Genomic DNA, 24,008 nt, shown 5'->3' on the forward strand with positions numbered 1-24,008 from the left:
AGCTTGGCTGAACTTTGGTCCCACTTGGCCTTTGAGTAGGTGCCTTGTGCAGTGAGTAACCTGCACAACCATGTGTGGCAGCCCCACAAAGACACCAGTTTCCAGAGAGAATTTCCAGCCTGCCAATTCATAGCCTGGCTCTGCACTGCCAACTGTGGGATCTTGGGCAAGTTACCCTCTTGATGCCTCAGTTGTCTCATTATAACATGGGGATAATAATAAAACTCACTTCACAGGATTGAAGTGAGGATTCAATTAGTTATTACATGGGAGGTGCTTAGAACAGAACCTGGCAGAGTAAGCATGCGGTAACCGTTACTATTACTAGCTCATCCACGTAATAGATGAAAATTGCTGGGAAGTTTTTTCTTATTAAAAAAGACCGAAATTTCTGCCTTAGTTAATGTTCATTCCCACTTGAATTTTTCTTTTGAATGTATGAGGTGCACAGAGACAGAATAAGGTGACTTGGGTTTTGGATCCAGTGTGAACACTGCTAAGCTGCATGACACTGGGTAAAGCCCACAGCTTCGACTCCAATTTCAGAGTCCTCAGCCACATAATGAGCAAAGACGTGAGGAGGATTTCTGAGAGGCTCCCAGCTATCATCCTTTGAGTCTAAGCTCCTAAGACTGTTAACATTGTGAATAAGTGACTTTGTGGCCTTTCTTCCCTTCTGTTGTCTTGTATCTCAGTGCTTCATATGCCCCAATGCTAAACGATTCATGAATGACTCAGTGCTCAATATTTTCTTTTCAGCTCTTACCTTCAACGTAGGTTGGGAATGAAGCCAAGCTTTTTCTTGACTGTAATCAAGACAAAGAGGTTTCAAAAAGAGCAAAGCATAATGAAATATGCATTAACACAATCATCCATGCAACATGAAAAATAAATACATAATCAGTGGCAGTTACCAGTTATTGGTCATTTTTAGTTAGAGAAAGTAAAGTGCAGATAAACATGCATTTATTAGTAAAGGTTACCTAAAACCCAGAATAGTCCATTCATATTTTAGATAATCTAGAAATCTTACATTTCACAATCAGAGAGGTATTTGCCAACTAAAAAACAATCCCACAGACAAAAATCTCTAACAACAATAAAAAGGGCACACTTCGTATTCTTAAAGATCTGCATTTCCATGTGAAAAACTGATTAGTGAAAGCACCAATGCTATGATTATATGTTGAAATTAAGAATTCTCTTAGAGAAATTTATTTTACTCTTTGCCACAGTGATCTCTCACTGTGCTAAAAATGTGTGCTAGAGTTTTTAAAAATCTCTTCCTTTCATCTCCTACTGATTCATTTTAGTTGAAAAACTCCATTATATAAATCATTATTGTGTGTTATCTGAATAAGAACACAACAAAGGAGTAAATTAAAAGCCCTGGAATTTCTTTTGCACCTCAGAGCAAAGGTCAGGGTTCTCACAGCACTGCTGGAAGCAGAGATGATGAGCTAGACACCTTTTAGAGCCTGACTAGATGGCAGCTTAACTGCCTGCTATCAGAGGAGCAAAACTCACCATACGTTCCTTTCAGAAGCAGATGTCCTAGATGTAACACTGACTGAGATAAGAGAAAAAAATTCACCCCTGCTTCCACCAGTAGTAGAATTTGTAACTGATATGTCTGGACCAGGGTGATACAAGCATCACAGGAGAGTGGAGAGCTAGTGTTAAAGACAAGTCCCTAAAATGGGCAGAAGGTAATGTTTGCATGGCCAAGAATTCCATTGCTGAGAACCTACCCGGTCTTAGGTGATTATTTAAATGCATGACTTTAAGAGGAAAGATATCTGGCACTGAATAGCTGTTGGATAGGCTGACCTGCATAGAGGGAAGACTCTGGGGTGCCTGGCAGGCTGGATGAGGAAAGCGCCCTGGGTGAGTGTTGGGATGTGTCATGGGGAGCAACTCCCTAACCTAGCACTTGACACAGTGCTCTTTCCTTGGAGGATGGGAATGGCAAAGGGATGATAACTTAGTTAATACTTGGACAACAGTCTAAAAATAGTAGTTTTAATTGTTTTGTGAAAAATTGGGGCAGTTGAAGAAACCTAGTTATAAGACTCCAGCTCAATTCAGGATAATGACAATTCAACACTAATCACACAACAATACATTGTACAGGGCAGCTTTTCAGTAAACCTGCTGCCTGTGTGCTCACTGGGATGAAATGGTTCTGCACACCAAAGTGGGTGGGTTTCTAGTGCACCAGGAATGAAAAGTTACTGGCTAGTAATGCATTTATGAGAAAATGCACACCAAATAAAAGCCAGGATATGTGGATAGGGGGAAAGAGAACTCCAGTTTCAGTAGTGCTTTACATTCATTTTATTTTCCACTTACCTAAGTGAGAAGATAGGCCCAGTTGAGAGCCAGCAGCCAAATCTGTCTAATTTAGGTTGGTTTAAAGAAAAGAAAAAAACCCTCGTAACTTCATGGTATGCAGATGGAAGCTAGCATCTTCATAGGGGCCTAAAACTTTCTAAGTTATTATTTTCCAACCATTTCCCTACCCTTGTCCCAAGTAACTAGAGCCTGGGGTAATGGGAGTTTGTTTAATCAGAATTGCTTAGCCTCCAGGTATATCTAAGAAGTCAATTCACATTTTCTTGCTCTATTTCGATACTTTCTGAATGCTAGACAGTGTCCAGATTTTAGCAGAAGCTACAAAAGAATTACTTTGGTCTATAGCTCTAAAAGCTGCCGTTTTATTAAGAGCTACACCAACATGGCACATGTATACATATGTAACTAACCTGCACACTGTGCACATGTACCCTAAAACTTGAAGTATAATACAAAAAATAAAAAAATAAAAAGATAAGTTTGAAAAAAATAATTTGGCAAAATAAAGTTTACCATCTTTAAAAAAAAAAAGAGCCGCAACAGAGGGCATTTGGTACATTCACTTATTCTCTATGCATGAGCTCATGACTAGCTTTCTTAGTCGCTGGGGTAGTAAATTTTTTTTAAAAACAGTTTTGTGAAATGAAAGAATCTCTAATTATTACACACAAATAGGATTTTCATCATTTCTAAGGATATGTAGAAACATGAGCCAAGTCTAGTAGGAACTGAGAAACTAACAAATTTGCCTTATTATATCTAATGCATAATCAAATGCTGAATATTTAGATGTCTGGTTAGCCCTTTATTTCACATGTGGACTGAGATGAACATCAGTTGAACCTTAACTTTCAAGAAAAAATAAATAAAGTTGCATTTAAAAAGCTAAAGGCTAAGATCTTTGGGATTTGTGTTTGGGGGTCACACAAATCGACTCATGTGCAGAACTTGGAGGCACAATTGGACAATTGGAACAATGACAGACAAGGTACCTTGTCCATGTAGTCTGCGACCTGCAAACACTTTCTACCCCAGCAGTGGCAGATCTTGGCAGTTAAGAGCACGGGTTCCCATGACCTCTGGATTTGAATCCTGGCTGACCACTTGTGAGCTCTACGAACTCAGGTAAGTTATTCAACCTCTTAGCTTTTTCAACCAGCAAATGAGGACAGTGATACTTACCTCACAGAATTATTTAAAGAATTAAATGAGACACTATCTGTGATTTTTCTCAGCCCAGTTCCTGGAACATTGTCAATGCTCAAGAAATGATAATGCTCATCACTGTTATCATCATGGCACCTGTCCTTCTTTTCTTCTTACTATTTGTTCTCACCCAACCATGTGATATAAGAATGAAGCAAACTGTGGAATGGTGGGAACAGCAGAAACTGTGCCCTTGTCACTCGTGCTCCCAATGGCCAAGGGTCTGAGGCTCAAGACCAGAGGAGACCAAAGTATATTTCTAGTCTAAATTCTAATGTTGGTGTCATTTCAGAGAAGGTCTATGTTTGTTTGTTTGGTTTAATATGAACAGATTAATAAAAAATACTTTCCCTTTGCGTAAATATTTAATGGCAAATATATGGTATTCAAGGGTGCCTTAAGGGTAAATTTTAACTAAGAGTCCCTTTAAAAGCGATCTGCCACTCAGTTTAAACAGAGATTTTTTTTTCATTGCATTTAACATAAAATTATCAGCAAAATGAGGGAAAAGGAAACCATCGCTCATCATGTGGTTTACCTCTTTAACACATCTCCTCAGTGTTGATGAGGGAGAGCTATATTTAGAGTGAGCTGAGCCCACACACAGATTATGGCGCAGACCAACATTTACCTGATGTTGGCTCATTAGCAGGTGTGGGTGGCAGTTCACTAGGTGTAAAAGGACCCTGGGTACAGGAGAAGGCAGTGTCTCCCCTCTGGGGCTGCCCTTTCTCAGACCCAGACACCTCCGTGGAAGAAAGCAGCATCTTCTCACTGAAATGCTCCACATCAGCAAGGCGACCACAGAATTTGTTGTCCAAAAGGGATACTTTACAGCTGCACTGTCTGGCAGTCTGCAGCCACATGTGGTTATTTAAGTTAATTAAAATGGGATAAAATGAAAACTTCAGTTCCTCAGTTACACTGGCCACATTTCCAGGGTTTGACAGGCACATGAGGCTAATGACTACCATAGCGGACAGAGCAGAAGTGGAACATTTCCAGCACCGTGGAAAGTTCTCGCAGGCGGCACCGCACCAGCAAGAGAGAAGGGCGCTCATAAGGTGGGCTGCCTGGACAACAGGTGTGAACTGGGACCACACCCTACATAAACTGGGAATGCATGGCCACTCTATTCTTATGAAAGATACCTCATTTGGGCCTGAAATAAAGGGTATTTAAGAAACTAACACATTTCCCAAAGCACACAGCAACTGCAAGTCCATGGCATCAGCAGGCATGTAATGCCAGGAGGAAAGATGCTGTACGTGGAGTTTTTGGTGTCTGAGGTCAAGTGCTGTTCAACAGAATTTCCTGCAATGATGCAAATGCTCTGTAATCCACCCTGTCCGAGCACTTGAAATGTGGCTACTGTGCTTGAGGAAATAAACTTTTCATTTTATTCATTAATTAGACATCTGCAGCCAGTGGCTATCAAACTGGATGACATGGCTTTAACAGGTGAACTGCACACTGGAGAGGAGAAATCAGGATTGTTCTCACCAGGGTAATGTGGGTCAGGAGTGCTGTAGGATGCTGTATTAGGAAGCCCGGAACAGTATTAGAGTAAAGCAAAACGGCCCGATGGCTTTGGTAACAAAACGGCACCCTACCTCTTTATTAGTGGAGGCTTCCGCAGGGTCACTGGGGTGAAGAGATGTGCTTGATGACTCTGCACCCAAGGGTGAGGAGCTGCCAGGAGACGGAGACTAGAACACAGCAAGAGGAAACACAGTGAGAACTTGAGAGACTCAGCAGACACTTGGCTGGGGGAAAGGGGCCAGGAGACAGAAGCAAAGCAGAACACAACTGAACAGACACTGCAGTGGGGAGAAAACCTCTTAAAAAGGAGCTGCCAACTGTACATAAAACACTTGTGGTTTTCAAGTTTTCTTTTTCAAGTCCCGCCATGCTTTCAAAGGAGCTTTCATAGCTATGGGCGTTTTTTCCCTTAGGCCAAATGTTGAAAGAAAATACACAAAAGGTTGAATATCAAAAATCCTAAATGAATCGAGCTAAGGATATTACACAAACATGTTTAAAACATTTTTTTCTTACTGACGAAGCCAAATATTTAGGGTACCAAATGTCTTATAAAATTGCCGGCCCCAGATGATCCACATGAAAAAGTAAAAATTAAAACACATTTTTAAAGAGGTAGCTGGGCCTGATTTTGATGGCTAGAAACCACACCACCTGTATTTTCCTAGTCAATTCAGATTTCAAATATTTTGTCTGATTTAGTCTACAGGCTATTGAAAATTCAGAGAAATTTCAGCATTTTAACATCCAAACACTACCTTGGATGCTCTTAGAACAGTTCAAAAATCCCTTGTCAAACGGTGTATCGCAAAATAAGGCTTAGAAAAATAGGCTCAGGGAGAACGGCCTGGTTGGGTGTGGTATTGCCTGGGATGATGGGACCCCAGCTCCCTGTGCAGGCAGGCCCTGCTAGATGTGAAGAGGAAGCTCCCAGGTCGGTGTACACAGAAGGTGCTCCATAAATATCTTCTGAATGGATGGGCAAATAAAACAAGCAAGCACAGGGATGGGACTGATACAGGCCCGGAAAACACTCCCCAGCCTATAGCCAAACATTGTTGTGTGCTCTTGAAATCTTGGGAGATGAAAGGCATCCTCTGGTGAGCCACAGAGATGCTTAAGAATTCCACAGTGATGGTCCTCTGAGAGGAAGGCTGCACTACTTCACAGTCTGTTGGCAATGTTTGACAAAAGGCATAAAACACAGAGAAAAACTAAACAGAGATGTATTCTCTCAGGAAGTGTGGGGAAGCGTGGGGATGCGTGGGGAGGTAAGTCCTGGGCAAAGGAAGCAAAATAACCCTAGTGCTTGCGTGAACCCATGTCTGATCTCTCAGGACCAGCCCCCTTGGGGGAAGCTGAGGCACAGAGACATCAGTAAAATATCTTCATGGAAAGGGATAATGTTTCACACAGCAATGGTGCTGGTGTTGGGGCCGGTGGGGCTGATAGACAAGGGGGAGCTTGGTGAGCATTGTGTGAAACAAACAAAAAAAATAAATCTTTTCCAAAAAGTCTGAATTATGGAAAATATAGAGGGCCACAAATGAACAGAAAGATAATGCAGTGAAACTCATTTTAATTCAGATGAAGAAGTTGTATGATCCCAGCCTAATGCTGTGAGACTTGAATTTGTTTCCTGTGATCCCATACACCTGATTCTAGGCAGGGAGGTCAGGACAATGAACGAACCCCTTAAATATTCACATGCAGACATCAGACACTCTGTGGGGAAGCCAAGAGGGCAGGCCCAGGGTAACAGCTGGCATAAAGAACCCCAGGCCCCACAGCCCTTGGCTGCAATAAAGTAGCCCCACATGCCTTCAAGAAGAAACACACACAACTTTTATTTGGCACCAAAGAGAGCTGGTGGGTACTTGCCGATTTTGCTCTCTGGCTGACTCCAAATTAATGTAGTAAAGTCTTCATGAGAATTTAATGCCTTTAAATTTCCCCAGTTTTTCAAATCTGAAGAGCTTCTTTGGATATGTATGATTCTATTTTTCCCCCCAAGTAATTTTCTGTCACAAAGATTTTAAGGGTCTGGCCCCCGGGGAACCTGGTGCAGCTGGATTTTCTTTAATTGCATGGTTTGAGGGCTGTATCACACCTTCATTAAAAACAATCCTCCAGAGAGTCTCACATTTCCTATTTCTCAATTGCTCTAAATCTTCTAAAAATAAATTCTTTACAACATTATGAGGACCTGATGATCTCAGGATGATGTAAGAAGACAGGTTATACAGACAGAGAGCAGGGGCATGGAAGAGGGAGCCCAGACCCCATAGTAAAGTGAGGTGACTGCTGCTGAGTACCCATATGGAACAGGGGGAGGAGGCACAAATGAGCCTGCAGTGGGCACTGCCCTTGCAGAGGCTCTGGTTGGACCCACACCAACCTCATCAGGGACCGCTTCCCTGCAGACCCCGGGTGCTCTCGCCTTTGGCACATGCTTGAACTCATTCGAGTTTCCTCCTATTTGCATGTGCAATTAATGACCTCCACCTAGAAAGTTCACCCTCATTCTTTCCTATATTCAACATTCAGCTCAAAAGCACTCACCTTGCTGAAGCTTCCACAGACCCTATTCACAGTACATTCCTTTTCTCCACAGCCACGTGCCATGCTGTGTAATCATCTGTTCACGTTATGCCCCTTCTCCCCCAAGAGCTCTCAGGAGGTAGGGACCTTGTCTTGTTCATGTTCATCCTCCAACTGCCTCGCCTTGGGTCTTGTGAACAGTAGGCACTCGATAAATGTTTGCTGAATAAATGGCTTCAGTTTATTCAGCTTTACAATGTTTTCCAGCTTGCATAAGAAGCAGATATGTTACAGATGCACCCAATGCTTTCTTCATTTTTCAGTGGTCAATGGTAGGCCCTTTTCTGATACAGCATCCCTCTAGTGTTGTGTGTAGAATATTCAACATGCAGTTTTTTTAAACTGAAAAACTTTTTTTTTTTTTGTAGAGACAGGGTCTCGCTATGTTGCCCAGGCAGGTCTTGAACTCCTGGGCTCAAGCAATCCTCCTGCCTCAACCTCCAAAAACACTGGGGTTACAGGTGTGAGCCACTGTGGCTGGCCTCGATTTGCATTTTGAATTAGAGAAATGGTCTTTGCCTTTGATGACTGTCACCTGGGCTCCAAGGACACTCTTGATGCAGAAAGCTGTCCCCAAATGAGAGAGGACCCTGTCTAATGGAAGCCTAAAAATCACCACACCATTGCCTAAATGTCAAGGGTGGACAGCTTCAAAACAGACATGGCCCCGTGAAGCCTAAACAATGGTGTTAGTGTTTAACTCATCTCAAATGTCTGCTTTACAAGACCTTTGTCCACTACGTCCAACTTCCACCTTGATATACTCTTAAAAATGGAGGAAAAAAAACAGAAATTACATAATACTGTTAACTTTCAAAGAATACATTGGAGGCAAAATTTAGGCAATGAAATATGATAGAAAAAGTAAAATTATTGTCACATATATCTCTGGAGACTCACGCCTTCTGGGCTACTGGATGGATATCCAATTTTAAGCAAATGAGACCATGTGCTTGTGAGGATAGGATGCAAATGCAGGGTCAGGAGTTCACAAAGGTAAGTGCTGAACCCGGACGTCTATCTAGGACACAGTGCGCAGAGATGACTCACCAACAACTCCCTGTTCTATGTAATTACAAGGTCTCCTTAAGCTAACAACTCATCTTCTGCAGAAAATGTTCTAGCAGATTCTCTACAGCTACCATCTAAGTTTTACCACCACAGCTTTGGGATTCCACAAAGCAAAGCTTTCAGCCTCAAGACCAGGTTCCTGAATCCCAGACAAGAAATGTATCATCCTATACATTGGCAATGGAGCCAGAGGTGGGTAAAGGATATAAAAGTATCCCAAGGCAAAGCTGATCATTCATTTTAATTCATTTTTTTTTTTTTTGAGACAGAGTTTCACTCTTTTTGCCCAGGCTGGAGTGCAGTGGCGTGATCTCGGCTCACTGCAACCTCTCCCTCCTGGGTTCAAGTGATTCTCCTGCCTCAGCCTCCCAAGTAGCTGGGACTACAGGTGCACACCACCACACCCAGCTGATTTTTGTATTTTTGGTAGAGATGGGGTTTCATCGTGTTGGCCAGGCTAGTCTCAAACTCCTGACCTCAAGTGATCCGCCCACCTTGGTCTCCCAAAGTGCTGGGATTATAGGCATGAACCACTGCCCCTGGCCTCATTTTAATTCTGACTGAACATCTCTTAGGGGCAAAGACAGCACTTCTCGTGGTAGTGGGGAGACATACAAATAGCTCCTGGAACTTTCAGGCTGTTTGAAGGGAAGAGAAGCACCACCACAAGTGATTATTATTTATTTGTTCCTTCAACAGACATCTCAGTGCCTATCTGTGTTCCTAACACTGGGCCAGGAAACAAAGAGGAAGGAGACCTGTTTTCAGAGAATGAGAGGAGGCAGATATGGAAAGGCAGGTCCCCAGCAGGTAGCCAGGATGTTGTTCTGTACAGTGGGGACACAGAGGGAGTGGTCAGTTCTGCAGGAGGGGAGGGGTGTGCATCAGGCAATGCTTTGTGGGGAGGTGGTGCTTCAGCTGAACCCTGAACACCATGTGGTCTTCACAGAGTAGTATGGGACAGGAAAGCAGAGGAAGATACTGGAAACACAGGCAGGGAGGAGGAACAGCACAGCTCTGGCAGGTGAGAAATGAGGCTGCGGAGCCGGGTTGAAAAACTGGATATCCATCCAGTAGCCCAGAAGGTGTGAGTCTCCAGACAGACATGTGCTTGTGAGGATAGGATGTACTATCATTTGTGCACTATCATCATTTGTGAGGATAGGATGCACTATTATTTGGAGTCTTTCTCAAACCAGCTGCTGACAATGGAGAAACCAGCGGGGTTGCACTGGTTAGAGAAGGAATGATGAATGGCAAGAGTGGTAACATTAGAGGTGCTTCCAAAGAGAATGACAGGAATATCAAATAATTAAGAAAGGGCCTTAAGAAAACTGAGTCAGTCCTTAAATATTTTTACTGAAATGTTTCTCCTCATGATTGAGATGACCCTTTCTGAAACATGCTGCAAAAGTCACATGTGATTTGAAGGTTATTTTGTGTGATTCAGTGACTTTTTTTGAAAAAAAATTATAACTAAGATCAATACTACGTCATATAAAATCAGTACTACTTCTCTGTTCTAAGAATTCATGTACAGTTGGAACTACAACCTAGATGTTGATAGTCAAAGGGTAAACTAAGGTTATATTTATATTTTTTAGTATTGCTTTCAAGGTAAAGTTCGAACTGAATCACTTCTTACCCATACTTTGAGAATGCTGGTCATCATTTCAAACGAATGAATGTTCAGCAGCTTTTTGAAGGTACACATATGCAGGAATTCCTTAGAGCACCTCTGCTCCAGTGGCTGAAGTGTGGCATGACGGCTGCCAAGATGGGCAAGGGGTAGAGAGGCCACCTACACTGGCTGGGCCAGAAACCCTTCTATTGGAAGAGACACAGAATCATGTCCTATCACAGCACTTGGGACTCGAAAGGCTCTGGAATAAAGCTTGTTAATAAGCAACTTCAGCAAAGTCTCGGGATACAAAATCAATGTGCAAAAATCACAAGCATTCTTATACACCAATAACAGACAAACAGCCAAATCATGAGTGAACTCCCATTCACAATTGCTTCAAAGAGAATACAATACCTAGGAATCCAACTTACAAGGGATGTGAAAGACCTCTTCAAGGAGAACTAGAAACCACTGCTCAATGAAATAAAAGAGGACACAAACAAATGGAAGAACTTTCCATGCTCATGGATAGGAATAATCAATATCGTGAAAATGGCCATACTGCCCAAGGTAATTTATAGATTCAATGCCATCCCCATCAAGCTACCAATGACTTTCCTCACAGAATTGGAAAAAACTACTTTAAAGTTCATACGGAACCAAAAAAAGAGCCTGCATTGCCAAGATAATCCTAAGCCAAAAGGACAAAGCTGGAGGCATCACGCTACCTAACTTCAAACTATACTACTATAGTTTAGTTTGGTTACTATAGTAACCAAAACAGCATGGTACTGGTACCAAAACAGAGATATAGACCAATGGAACAGAACAGAGCCCTCAGAAATAATACCACACATCTACAACCATCTGATCTTTGACAAACCTGAGAAAAACAAGCAATGGGGAAAGGATTCTCTATTTAATAAACGGTGCTGAAAACTGGCTAGCCATATGGAGAAAGCTGAAACTGGATCCCTTCCTTACACCTTATACAAAAACTAATTCAAGATGGATTAAAGACTTACAGGTTAGACCTAAAACCATAAAAACCCTAGAAGAAAACCTAGGCAATACCATTCAGGACATAGGCATGGGCAAGGACTTCATGTCTAAAACACCAAAAGCAATAGCAACAAAAACCAAAATTGACAAATGGGATCTAATTAAACTAAAGAGCTTCTGCACAGCAAAAGAAACTACCATCAGAGTGAACAGGCAACCTACAGAAAGGGAGACAATTTTTGCAATCTACTCATCTGACAAACGGCTAATATCCAGAAGGTACAAAGAACTCCAACAAATTTACAAGAAAAAAGCAAACAACCCCATCAAAAAGTGGGCGAAGGATATGAAGAGACACTTCTCAAAAGAAGACATTTATGCAGCCAAAAGACACATGAAAAAACGCTCATCATCACTGGCCATCAGAGAAATGCAAATCAAAACCACAATGAGATACCATCTCACACCAGTTAGAATGGCGATCATTATAAAGTTAGGAAACAACAGTTGCTAGAGAGGATGTGGAGAAACACGAATACTTTTACACTGCTGGTGGGACTGTAAACTAGTTCAACCATTGTGGAAGACAGTGTGGCGATTCCTCAAGGATCTGGAACTAGAAATACCATTTGACCCAGCCATCCCATTACTGGGTATATACCCAAAGGATTATAAATCATGCTGCTATAAAGACACATGCACACGTATGTTTACTGTGGCACTATTCACCATAGCAAAGACTTGGAACTAACCCAAATGTCCATCAATGATAGATTGGATTAAGAAAATGTGGCACATATATACCATGGAATACTATGCAGCCATAAAAAAGGATGAATTCATGTCCTTTGTAGGGACATGGATGAAGCTGGAAACCATCACTCTCAGCAAACTATCGCAAGGACAAAAAACCAAACACCGCATGTTCTCACTCATAGGTGGGAAATGAACAATGAGAACACTTGGACGTAGGAAGGGGAACATCACACACTGGGGCCTGTCATGGGGTCGGGGGAGGTAGAGGGATAGCATTAGGAGAGATAGCTAATGTAAATGATGAGTTAATGGGTGCAGCACACCAACATGGTGCATGTATACATATGTAACAAACCTGCACATTGTGCACATGTACCCTAGAACTTAAAGTATTATTTAAAAAAAAAAAAAAAGAAAATCAATCAACTCCTAAGACAATGGGTTTAGTCCTCAAAGCCACCATTATCTGCTTTCCTATATTAGGCTCCATTTTGAAAAGCATAGTGTGATTCCAGGAAACACAGTTACATACATAGTTACATTTCATTTGTCCCCTGAAATTTTTTTTTTTTTTTTTTTGTGATGGAGTCTTGCTTTGTTGCTGAGGCTGGAGTGCAGTGGTGCGATCTCAGTTCACTGCAACCTCCGCCTCCCGGGTTCAAGCGATTCACCTGCCTCAGCCTCCCGAGTAGCTGGGATTAAAGGCATCCGCCACCACACCCAGCCAAGTTTTGTATTTTTAGTAGAGATGGGGTTTCATCATGTTGGCCAGGATGGTCTCGAACTCCTGACCTCAAGTGATCCAACTGCCTCAGCCTCCCATAGTGCTGGGATTACAGGCATGAACCACTGCTGCACCCAGCCCCTTGAAATGTTTTTAATTTTATATTGTGGCCGAACAAGGTAACTTATGTTTCAGGATAGGGAGGTTATTAAATGCTTAAGCCCCAGCATCTGGCAGATCAGAGTCTGGCTACCACTCATGGCTCTGAGCCTGGGCAGGTCATCCATCCTCTTTGATACTTCCTGAGAAATGGGGAAACAGCTAGCACCCACCTCTCGGGTTGCCATGAGTATTAACTAGTGATAATGCACACTAGTGGTACGTTCAGTGCCTGGGCACCGGCAAAGCATTCAAGTCTTTTTATGATCTGAACAGTTAGAAAAGTTATTTCAGCCCTCTGGGAGAGTGCTCACAAGGACAACAAATGCCCACGGGGATGTTTTCTTCATCTCGTTTCTTTCCTTATTAAAATTTTATTCACGGGTAAAATTGAAAAGCAAAAAGGCTCTATAAAATCATACAAGATTCTACATTAATTCATAAGCTCCAACACTCTTAATGGTCTATTGGTAAGAACAGCTCATTACTGGCTAAGGCTGGGGGGTATATACAACTGCTGTGTGCAACTTCTGGCATGTCCACTATCTCCCGATCAAGACAGCATTTCCAAATATAGGAGTTGAGGGTGATGCTATTATAGTGATTGATTTACAAAAGAGAATCAGGGCATACGTATGCCTCTACTGTTAATTTATAGCATAGCTCACACATGACCTTGGCACACTGCTGATTAGGACACCTGGTGAAACATCCCAGCAAGCCCTAGCCAACCTTAATGAGTTCCAATACTTGTTGGCCTCTTTCCTCCAACGAAACTCGGCAACAGAAATTCATGGTAATGAAGGGCAGGAGGACATAATTCTTTAAAAATTACACAGTTTTGCCAAATCCATCTGAGACTCGGTTATTCAGTAATTTCACATATGTAGAACAACACAGAGAACCTGAGAATAAGGTGTTTGCTTTTTATTCTTTAAGTGACTAAGCAGCCAATATGCTGCATGAGACTACAGCACCAAGAGCTCATGAACTTCTTCACCAGACACCTGTCATTAAGCACCTATTTACTCTCATTTAAAATGCAGGTTTAACAAGCCCTGAACAAGTCATTCCTCAGTTCAAAAATCTTTAGTCATTCTTTTTTGCTTATAGAACACATTCTAGACTCTACCTTGGCACTTAAGGCACTCCAAGGGTTGGCCTTAATTCTTTTACTATTTTTTTTTCCCCTCTTCTACTTCCTATTCTCTTTCTTCAATCCAAACTGAACTACTTTCTGTTCCCAGCATATCACCTGCGTTTCTGCTCAGCGTCTTTGTTTATGCTCCTGTCTGAACTCCTCACATACAGGAAGCTCCAGCAGTCCAACCCCATTTCAAATAGTACTTTTTTCATACAGCCTTCTTAGATTTCTTAAGGGAAAGGAAAGCCCCTCTTGTAACAACTGTCTGCATGCATTGTGTTTGTACCATTCTTAAGGTGCCTCACTGTCTCCCTTCTATTTTATAAAAATATAATGCTACAGGACAGTAATCATATTTTAAGTACAATATTTTAATAAGCACCACGAAGGCAGGATTTATCATTAGCTTACATGTTTCCTCTCCAAGTGCCTCATACAGAGACCCCATAAAATATATAGCAGGAGTTCAATAAATATGTTGAATAAATGGAAGCATGCATAGACACCCATTTTGTATCAGAGGAAAAGGAAGCAAAAAATAGGTTTATATACAGAGTGGGTCTGAACACATGCAGCATTACTTCTCAAGGTCCACTGTCCTCAAATAGCTTTGCACTTACGCTTACTGGTTTATCCAGCTTTATCTCTTTTCTCACACCAATGTACACTGTTTCCCTCACTGATCCGAGTTGGTTTAGATTAACCTTATTCCACATTAGAATTGTTTTTAAAAACCCCAAATATATGATTAGTTTTTTTTCTTGCCCCAAGACATGTTTGTGCTTCTAAAAATCAAAACTGGTTAAGAAATCCATAATTATTCAGTCTCAGTTTAAACTATATTATCAATGCACATTTATATTTATTTAATGTGGTGAAGTAGAAAGTTATCATGGCATTGTAGGGGCATAATTATGTCATTAAAATGATAATAGCCTGGGCTTAATGAACTGTTTTATATATATATTTATAATGGATTCAAGTAATACCAATGAAACATTTTGAGATAACCATCAGCTAAAATATTCTAACCATTTTTGTTCTCTCTTTTCCCACAGGCAAAGCCCTTCTGTTCCCAGCCCCAAGTCGGTTAAACCCATGTTAAATCTATAGGTTGAAGACCTGGATCACTCGAAGCCCAGAGCCTTGCACAGCAGTGATCTGCTCCAACAGAGGGGGATGTCATCATCCGAGGCCACACAAATAATGCATTTCTCACCATCAAAAAGCTTCTGAAGCCATGTTCTCAAAGACAAAAAATAAATAAATAAATAAGCAATTAACTACACCAGTGTAAGGGTGAAACAAGTTCTTATCTGATAAAACTGACTTATAAACACAGGTTATCTCTTCCCCCTTTGAAACAGCCTCACTGTATTTAAATGAAATGCATTACAATTTGGAAAAATGAGGGGGTCTTTTACTCATTTCCACATTTAAGTCCATCCATTCCTTGATGGTGTTCCCACACTCATTCCCAGACCACTGGCCCTTAGCTCTGTGGGAGAGAAAAACCAAAGCCATTTTTAATTCCTATTAAGAGATGTAGCTAAGAGCACAAGGGGATTTGCTGTAATAGCACATTACCTACTAAGAACAGTCATAGTGACCATTTACAGAGGGCTTACTATGTGTGTCAGGCACTGTACAAGGGTACATTATACTCATTACCTCACTGACTAGCAAAGCAGTTCCTACGTGCAAGGCGCTAATCTCCATTCATTTTCATTAGCATCACAGAAGCACAAAGCACAACACAGAACATGGAATTGGAGGTACAATGCCCGAAGTGACTCATTTATTAGAATGTGGAGAATCAGAATGCAATGCTGATGGGGAGAAAGCAAGGAGCACAACCCCTTTCCAAGCACCTTTCCTGAGTGGTCGAGCAGCCTTTGCTCTGTCCTTGCCATCTTGGACTTCCAAGCCCCAGGCAAACCTGATTCCACTGCCTCCTGTCTGGGGTAATGCACACTCCCCCTCTCTATTCTTGCTGTACTAACTCCTACCGTCAAGGGAAATGCAGAGACCAACTTACAACCTGACAGGATGAGAAAAAGAAAATAAAAAGCAAAACAGCAAATGTGATTTTGAAGCCTTAGGATCCACCTACCTCTCCTTCGTGACACTCAAATCGGTACATCCAGAAGTTCTCCATCTTTCCGGGTGCTGTTTGGGCGGCTGGGCCAGCTCTAGTGCCTCCACTTGAGAGCCGAGGATAAGTCCTGACCTCAGTACTCGTGTGAGTTGTTTCCAGTGTTGTTAGATACCCGAGTCAATCATGGAACTGGTAACAGGAGATGTGACCACCTCCCAGGGTGTCCGACCCTCACATTAACCCCTCGCTGCCTGAATGGTCCGGGCAGTCATGCGTCACTGCTGGGCATCAGCAGCTGATGTTTCTGAGAAGGGGCTGGCCTATCCCTTCTGGCAGAAGCACCTACTATTTCTGGAGAAAATAAACTCGGCTCTGAATTGCTACCAGAAACTTTCACACACCCCAAACTCTGCTACGTTTATAGAACCTGTGAAAAAGCATCCAGCTCATGTGCAAGGAACGGGTGGGAGTTGCGGGAAAAGAGGCTCTCTCAGGATCTGCATCAGGATGCACCTGGGCATGTGGTGCGAGCCTGGAGGACACTGAGGCCAGCTAGGGGCCGCGCCTCTAGGCACGGGAAGTCTCTTCACCTTTACTGAGGGCCTGAGACAGCCTCACGCTGCAGTCTGAATAAGGGGTATGGCAAGCCAGCGACACCAACACAGAAAAGGGCTGCCTCCAGGGCCAGTACGGTTTGAACCAAACCAACAGATAATCCTACACTGGGCTCAAGAGCTGGACTATATATGCTGGTTCAGACCAGACCAGAGAAAGGTCAAGACAAACATGGCAGAACTAAGCTGGATGGAGGAGCTCTTGGAAACAGAGGCAGCAGTGTGGTTCTGAAGGCAGGAGGCAGACAGAGAGACCTCCGCAGAGAGACACCCCCAGAGCTAATCAGCCTCTCAATGATCTGTGGCGATGGGGAAGGATGTGGATGCATGAAAAGCGCTCATCTGAATAGATGACTTTAGCCTTCTCTCTCATCAAACCCTTTATCAGACATGCTGACAGGTCTCTCTGTGAGCCTACCTGATTGGCTAATGTGCTAATCAGGTAGAAAAAGGTTAGCACCAAAAGGTAGAAAAAAGAGACACAAAGAGCCTGTGAACAATCCACAGCTGGCAAATCCTCCCATGCTAGTTGACAGTTTGCTGTGCTGTGGATAAGCTCTGCAGGCCAAAGTGGGAAACGGGGCCAGAGAGAGGGTGTCCTCAGGCACTGCCCTCTCTCTCCTCATTGTTCTGGCATTTCTGACCACTCTTGTTGGCAGTCCGATTGCACCTACTCTAATCCGAATTAGTGGGATGCAAGCCCCATAGCTGCTAGCCACCATTCTAGAAAGTCCTTTCTAAATGGTGAGCACTGCAGGAGGTATCTCTTCCTACTTTATAGCACTGGGCATCTCTCAAAACACTTTCTTCTATTAATTATTTAAAGAGAGAAAAGCTTGGGGTGTTGATTCTCAAGAGTCCAGACTGAATACTCCTCACCATTTAACTCTCCCTAGCCCATGGTGCAGCCATTTCCCCCATTATCACTCTTGAAAATTGCACTGGTTTTCATTTATGAACTGCTCAGAACAGGGTAGGTGAAGCTGTTTAGAGTGTTCACTGCTGCTGTGAAAAGCTTGCAACTTTTTCAGTTATTACTCAGAAATGACCAGTACACGTAAGACTTAAAATCACTAGTCAGACTCAAATAAAACTGCCAGGCCTTCTGGGAAGTTATAGAAAGCATCTACCCAGTGTCTTATTGGTACAAAAGAACTTAGAATTCTTTCTCTGGCTCTTCTGTTTTCATTCTTTCTTCCCTTTCATGTTCACTCTGCACCTGAAACCTACTTAATTATTCACCACCACCTTCTCCATGCCTCATCAATAATGGATAACACCTGCGATGGAAAACTCCCCCAGCAGCGCAAAGGCGGTTGAGATGGAAGCATGAAGAGGAGGATCCACATGCCACACCGAAGGGAGAAACCAAGCACTGAGATGCCAGCCTGTCTCAAGGCCTGCTCTCTCCTGCGCGGCTCCCCCACACCAGCAAGACCCCTTAACTCTGTGCGTCCCAAACATTTTGCACCATGGCACACAGGGAAATGTTAATATTTGTACATTACACTGGGCCACACAGAGAGGACCTGGAGGCCATGAAGAGGCTGTATAAGGGTTGAAGACAACGTGCCCGGTGGCCCAGGTCACTCCCCATCCCCAAAGTCCGAGAGTATCATCAGCACACTGGTTAAAAAGCTCTGCCTTAACTTATGAAAGGGTCTTTACAGCAAATTCTTCTGACAATGGCAGTCCCTTGGGAATAAAGTTAAACTCCTTCTCCTTCTGAGCAGTCCACCATGGACCTGCTCTTTCTTCAGGATAACACCTCCTCTTTTCCATTTCCACAACCTGCCCTAGTCCCAGCTTTTTCTGACATAGCCCCCTGCCCCATCTCCGTGCTGGCTCTCACACACCTTCCCTTTCACGCCACTTTGGTTTCATCGTCCATCGGTCACTTTGGGATCTGCAAATCTGCCTCCTCTCAGCCAGACAACAAACAAATGCAGCCCAGGAGTTCGGAATGGTTGACAAGGTCAGTGAGAGAGGACAAGGCCAGCAGCTGCTCTGCCCTAAATTTGAAGCCCAGTAGCTCTTTGCTGGCATGGGACGATGACAGATACCAAATGTGGAACGCAGACTTCTCAGATGGCTCCCAATCATCTCCACCTCCTGGTATACAGCCTCTTGGGTAATCTCCTCCCCGGGGAGGGAGCACGGCTGAGTGACTTACTCTAAGCAATAAAATACAGCAAAGGTGATAGGATATCACCCTGTGACTGGGTTACAAAAAACCATGACTTCCATCTTGCTATCAGACTCCATGACCTTCTTATCCTGCATACTTTATGAAGCAAGATGCCAAGTATCAGACAGCCCATGTAGCAGAGAACTGAGGACACCTCTGGCCAACAGTCAATCGGGAACTGAGGCCCTCAGCCCCAATGCCCATGAGAAGCTGAGTCCTGCCCACAAGCATGTGAGCTTGAGATGACTGCAGGCCACCTAACCCCCTGATGGCAGCCTCCAAGAGACCCTAACGGAGAGAAACTGTGAGATAGTCAAAGAAGGTTGTTTTATGCCACTAACTTTTGGGGAAATTTGTTACACAGCAGCTGATAATTAAGACACTAAATAAGGATTCAGATGAAAGGCTCAAGGCAGAGGAAGCTTGAAGGTCTGGCTGGGGGCTTGACAAAGGACTAGCTTGGATTGTACACTCTGCACCAGCAGAGCCTGTGTCTGTGTCAGTCAGAGCCTCTATTTGTCATTGCTGTATCCCTGGGGTCTTGCACAGTGTGTGATCTACAGAAGGATCTAAAAACTTTTATTGAATGAGTGGATGATAAATTGTAAGATGCACTTTCAACTTTTGACCTAGAACAGTAGTCACAAACTCTCTCTAGTTCACTGGCAAAATAAGGAACAGCATAGCTTTGAGGCCGTATTTCTTATTCCTTTATGTAGCTGGTGTTCAATGAAACACAAAGGTATCAGCAGAGAAACAGCTATGACAGCTCAGCTTAATCACTTTGCATGGCAGACGGTTGAGAACACATTTATACCTCTGATACCATTCGCTTGTGTAAGAAGTTTCCCATCCTTTTCTGAGGTCTGCCTGGAAAACACACTGGGTTCCATTTCTGCTGTCCTGGCAGCGGGTCCTTTCGTTCTAAGGTTATGCTTCTGAATAAGCTTCTGGGATGTTGACTTAGAGGGTATGCTAGCCCCATTTTTCTTTTTTTTTTTTTTTTTTTTTTGCTTTTATGAATATTATTTATTTTCTTTTTTTTTATTTTTTTATTTTTATTTTTTATTTATTTTTATTTTTTATTTTTATTATTATACACCATGGAATACTATGCAGCCATAAAAAATGATGAGTTCACATCCTTTGTAGGGACATGGATGAAATTGGAAATCATCATTCTCAGTAAACTATCGCAAGAACAAAAAACCAAACACCTCATATTCTCACTCATAGGTGGGAATTGAACAATGAGAACACATGGACACAGGAAGGGGAACATCACACACTAGCCCCATTTTTCTAAACAGTCTGATCATATAAGAAAACAAAGTTGGTTTTAGAGCCGACACTGGAATGTATACTCTTCTGCAGCAGGTAAGGGAAAATCGGAGATAAGGATGCTTGGAGTTTTCTTCCTCTTAATACCACAAATGGAGACAGACTGGGGCTAACTATCCTAGAACCACCCTTCTTCCCTTCCCTAAGAATACATCACATTCCAGCCAATAATTGATCCACTTGGGGAAATAGGGCTCCAAGTGAACACATATTAATCCTAAATTCTGTCTACTTGATTTCAGATCCCATTTCAACTTCATCCCTTGCTAACCAGATCCTGGAAAAATTTTGTCCGGTCAGAACTCTGCAAGGTGTAATCAGCAAGAGGAAATCTCTCAGTTCAGAATACCTTAACAAGAATCCTTCACAAAAAATGGAATCCTTTGGCAGCAAGACAGTTCTTTTCACTCGCCCTTGTAAGCTTGACAACACAACAGCAAGGTTGACAGGATAAGATGCTGCTAACAAGTCTTAATGAATTAGCATGTGCACTTGACCTTGGTCACTAGTCTCCTAGCAACCGTCCAAAAAAAAAAAAAAATTCCATGTTGGTGGCATGCTGAATTCAGGGCAGGGAGGGGGTAACATCAAGCCAATCAAGGCCCCAGATGAAGCCATGATGCTCCTACACCCTCATTGCAACATTTTTCTTGAAATTAAAAAAAAAAAGTGGATGTAAAAGTACGCATGATCAGGGCAAGAGTTCACACCAAGCCCTCACTTCCCAGGATTTTGACAATACCTCCATCTCAGCAGGAGAGTGGCTGGTTTCTGATTAAGAAGCATTAGTGCTGAAATGGTTTCCTGCTTTAAAATACTTTCTCCAGTGGTCTCTGAAATCAGTAGTAGAATGCCAATAAAAGGTAAATGTTATCTGGAAGGGTGGTGCATGTTGCCATTATCACTAATTAGCAGTTCAGTTTGATTTAATCAGATCAACACTGGAAGAAAAGGCTGACTGTATAATGCTGCTTAAGGTGGAAGCTGAGAACTAGGGTCACCTGAGTGCCTGACCAGGCTGGGCAGCCCAGTGGGGGATCTGAGTGCTGAGGACAGCAGAAAGGAAACACCAGCCTAGAGGGTGAGGAAGGGCTACTAAAGGCCAGCCCCCTAATTCAGTTCGCCAGTGACCAACCCCAAATGTTAAGTGAGCTTTGACTTCCAAATGTAACTGATACATCAAACTTGTGATTCTTGTTTCACATTTCCATACAGGACTCAATATCTGCAAAACCATTTTCTCTTACAGCTTCCCTGGGACATAAACCTGATTAACTCATTTTACTGATGGGGAAACTGAAGCCTGGGAGGAAAGCAGGTGACAAACTCAAGGTAACTGCAGCAGATCAACTGTGAGCCAAAGATTTACATACGATGAACACTCTGAGCAGCACATCTGTGTGACTTGCTCTGAGAGAGATACAGGAGAAGGATGAGACACCGACAGTGAATTACAGAGGCAACGGGTTAACTCACACAAGAAAAGTGGAAAATGAGATCCTAAAGAATTGAGTTTTCCACAGCCTAAGCCAGCGCTTACCAATTTTGACTGAATCTCATTAACACCTGTGCCAAGACCCAACCTCCAGATGCTCTAATCAAGAAGTCTGGGGCCTTGAAATCTATGTTTAAAGAGGGAAGCCCTGACTTTATTTAATTGGAATGTGACCTGGATAGAGGCGAGATCCGCATGATTACAAGCATGGGGTAGAGGCCAGTCCAGAGAAGCATAAAGACATTTAGCATTTTTCATTTTAAAGATGATCACATTTATAGCCAAATCACATTTCATAATTCTCCCAGGTCACAAAAAGTCTATTTTCAGCTATTCCTTCTGGGTAAACTGGGGCCAAAATCTTCAGACTGGCTCCAATTCTCCTTCAATCCATTACCAGACTTATTTACTTACTTTTTGGTGTCCCACGGGTAGGGTCTGACCAAGAGGTCAGCTAGGCATGTCAAGCTGAATGTCTGTTGTCTCAATACGAGAAACAACAGGAGAAAAACTGCAAGTGGAACTCTTCAGGGGAGTGAAGTGGCCTGTGTATAAACAGAAATCCTCCTCTCTTATGGCCGCTCTCAAGAAAGCAGTCAGCAAAGACTGTGTTTCAAAACAAGTGGACTGAGAAACTACATTTTTGGACTCAGAACATGTTGCCAGTTACACTTGTAATGGGAGTATTTTTCATTTTAAAGATGATCATGTTTGTACTCAAATCACATTTCATAACTCCCAGGACAACATGGGCTCCAGGATACAACTGGGTTACATATGAAATTCAATTATCTATGATATATCTGTTCCTCTCCCAGCACCTTCCCTTCTCCAATATGGCCCCAGTACACGTATCACAGAAAATATGAGAGTGGCTGGGCATGGTGGCTCATGCCTGTAATATGACACTTTGAGAGGCCAATGCTTGAGGCCAGGAGTTTGAGACCAGCCTGGGCAACATAACAAGACTGTCTCTACAAAACACACACACGCGCACTCACGCGCGCGCACACACACACTAGCTGGGCATGATGGTATGCACCTGTAGCCCTAGCTACTAGGTAGGTTGAGGCAGGAGGATTCCTTGAGCCCAGGAGTGTAAGGCTGCAGTGAGCTAGGATTGTATCCTTGCACTCCAGCCTGGGTCACAGAGTGAGACTGTCTCTAAAGAGTGCATAGTCAGGGCAGAGGACACAATTTTTCTAAAGACTACTGGGCAGTTTATTGAGCATACACTTATTCAGCAAGCATGTCAGACACCCGAACTGCGGCCTATGAGCTGCAACTCTGACTGGAAACTGACAACAAAATTCTCTCTCGCTAAATCGTCCATTTATTTCCCTGTTGTTTGTCCCATCACTTCTTGGCACAGTTTCACATATATACTGTCTGGTGAGACAATCCATCAAAAAAGTTGAGAAAGATTCCTCTTGGGAGAGGGTCAGGCAAAGAGAAAAAATTGGAGCCCAGAGGGTTAAAAAAGATCAATCTTCTCCATCAGTTTCTTTTATTCCACAGAACACAAAGTAACTGGAGAATGTGCTTTCTGGTGTGCAGATCACCAGACAAGTTTTGCTCTGGTGTTCTAGATGGTGATGGTCTGATGTCAGTGGGGGAGACACCTGCCAGGCAACACATCTTGCCTAGAGCTGAACTGACAGGTGAAACTCTAAAGACAAGCTAAAATAATTGGAGGCAATACTTCCAATCCAGGTGGTGAGATCAAAGCAAACATTCTCCCATCTCTTTTTGTTTTTTTTCCTTGATTGAAATGAATCGTTTGCTCTTCGAATGGGATTTCAAGGTGAAGCCTTTTCATTTTAAAGGTGTACCAGTAAGATCATTGAATATTTAAAAAAAATTACTCCAGTTGCATTAGGTTCTCACAGTTCATAGAAAAACGTCTCATTTTGTTGTTGTTGTTGTTATTGACAACTAAGGTCTCCTAGAGCATTATTCTCCACTGACAGAAATGACACTTTACTGCGGATTCTAAGTTGCAGGATGGGCCATTAAATGCACCCTGGTAAAAGAAGGCATCTCAAAAACATTTCATTTTTGAAGTAAAGACCATTAACCTACATAAGT

The 24,008-nt window shown here is 42.7% G+C and overlaps 1 protein-coding gene across 5 annotated transcripts in view; it reads right to left on the bottom strand.

Moving 5' to 3' along the window:
• APBA1 (amyloid beta precursor protein binding family A member 1) overlaps positions 1-24,008 on the bottom strand; it is a 229,209-nt gene that overhangs the window by 43,353 nt on the left and 161,848 nt on the right. For all 5 annotated transcript variants that reach the window (XM_054502114.1, XM_054502115.2, XM_054502111.2 and 2 more), the window contains exons 3-4: positions 5,175-5,270; positions 767-806 (exon numbers count right to left, since the gene is read on the bottom strand). In XM_054502114.1, the coding sequence (XP_054358089.1) occupies positions 767-806; positions 5,175-5,270 (136 nt within the window). The remainder of the gene's footprint in view (positions 1-766; positions 807-5,174; positions 5,271-24,008) is intronic.

This window comes from Pongo pygmaeus, chromosome 13 (assembly GCF_028885625.2).
Source record: "Pongo pygmaeus isolate AG05252 chromosome 13, NHGRI_mPonPyg2-v2.0_pri, whole genome shotgun sequence".
NCBI classification, from domain to species: Eukaryota; Metazoa; Chordata; class Mammalia; order Primates; family Hominidae; genus Pongo; species Pongo pygmaeus.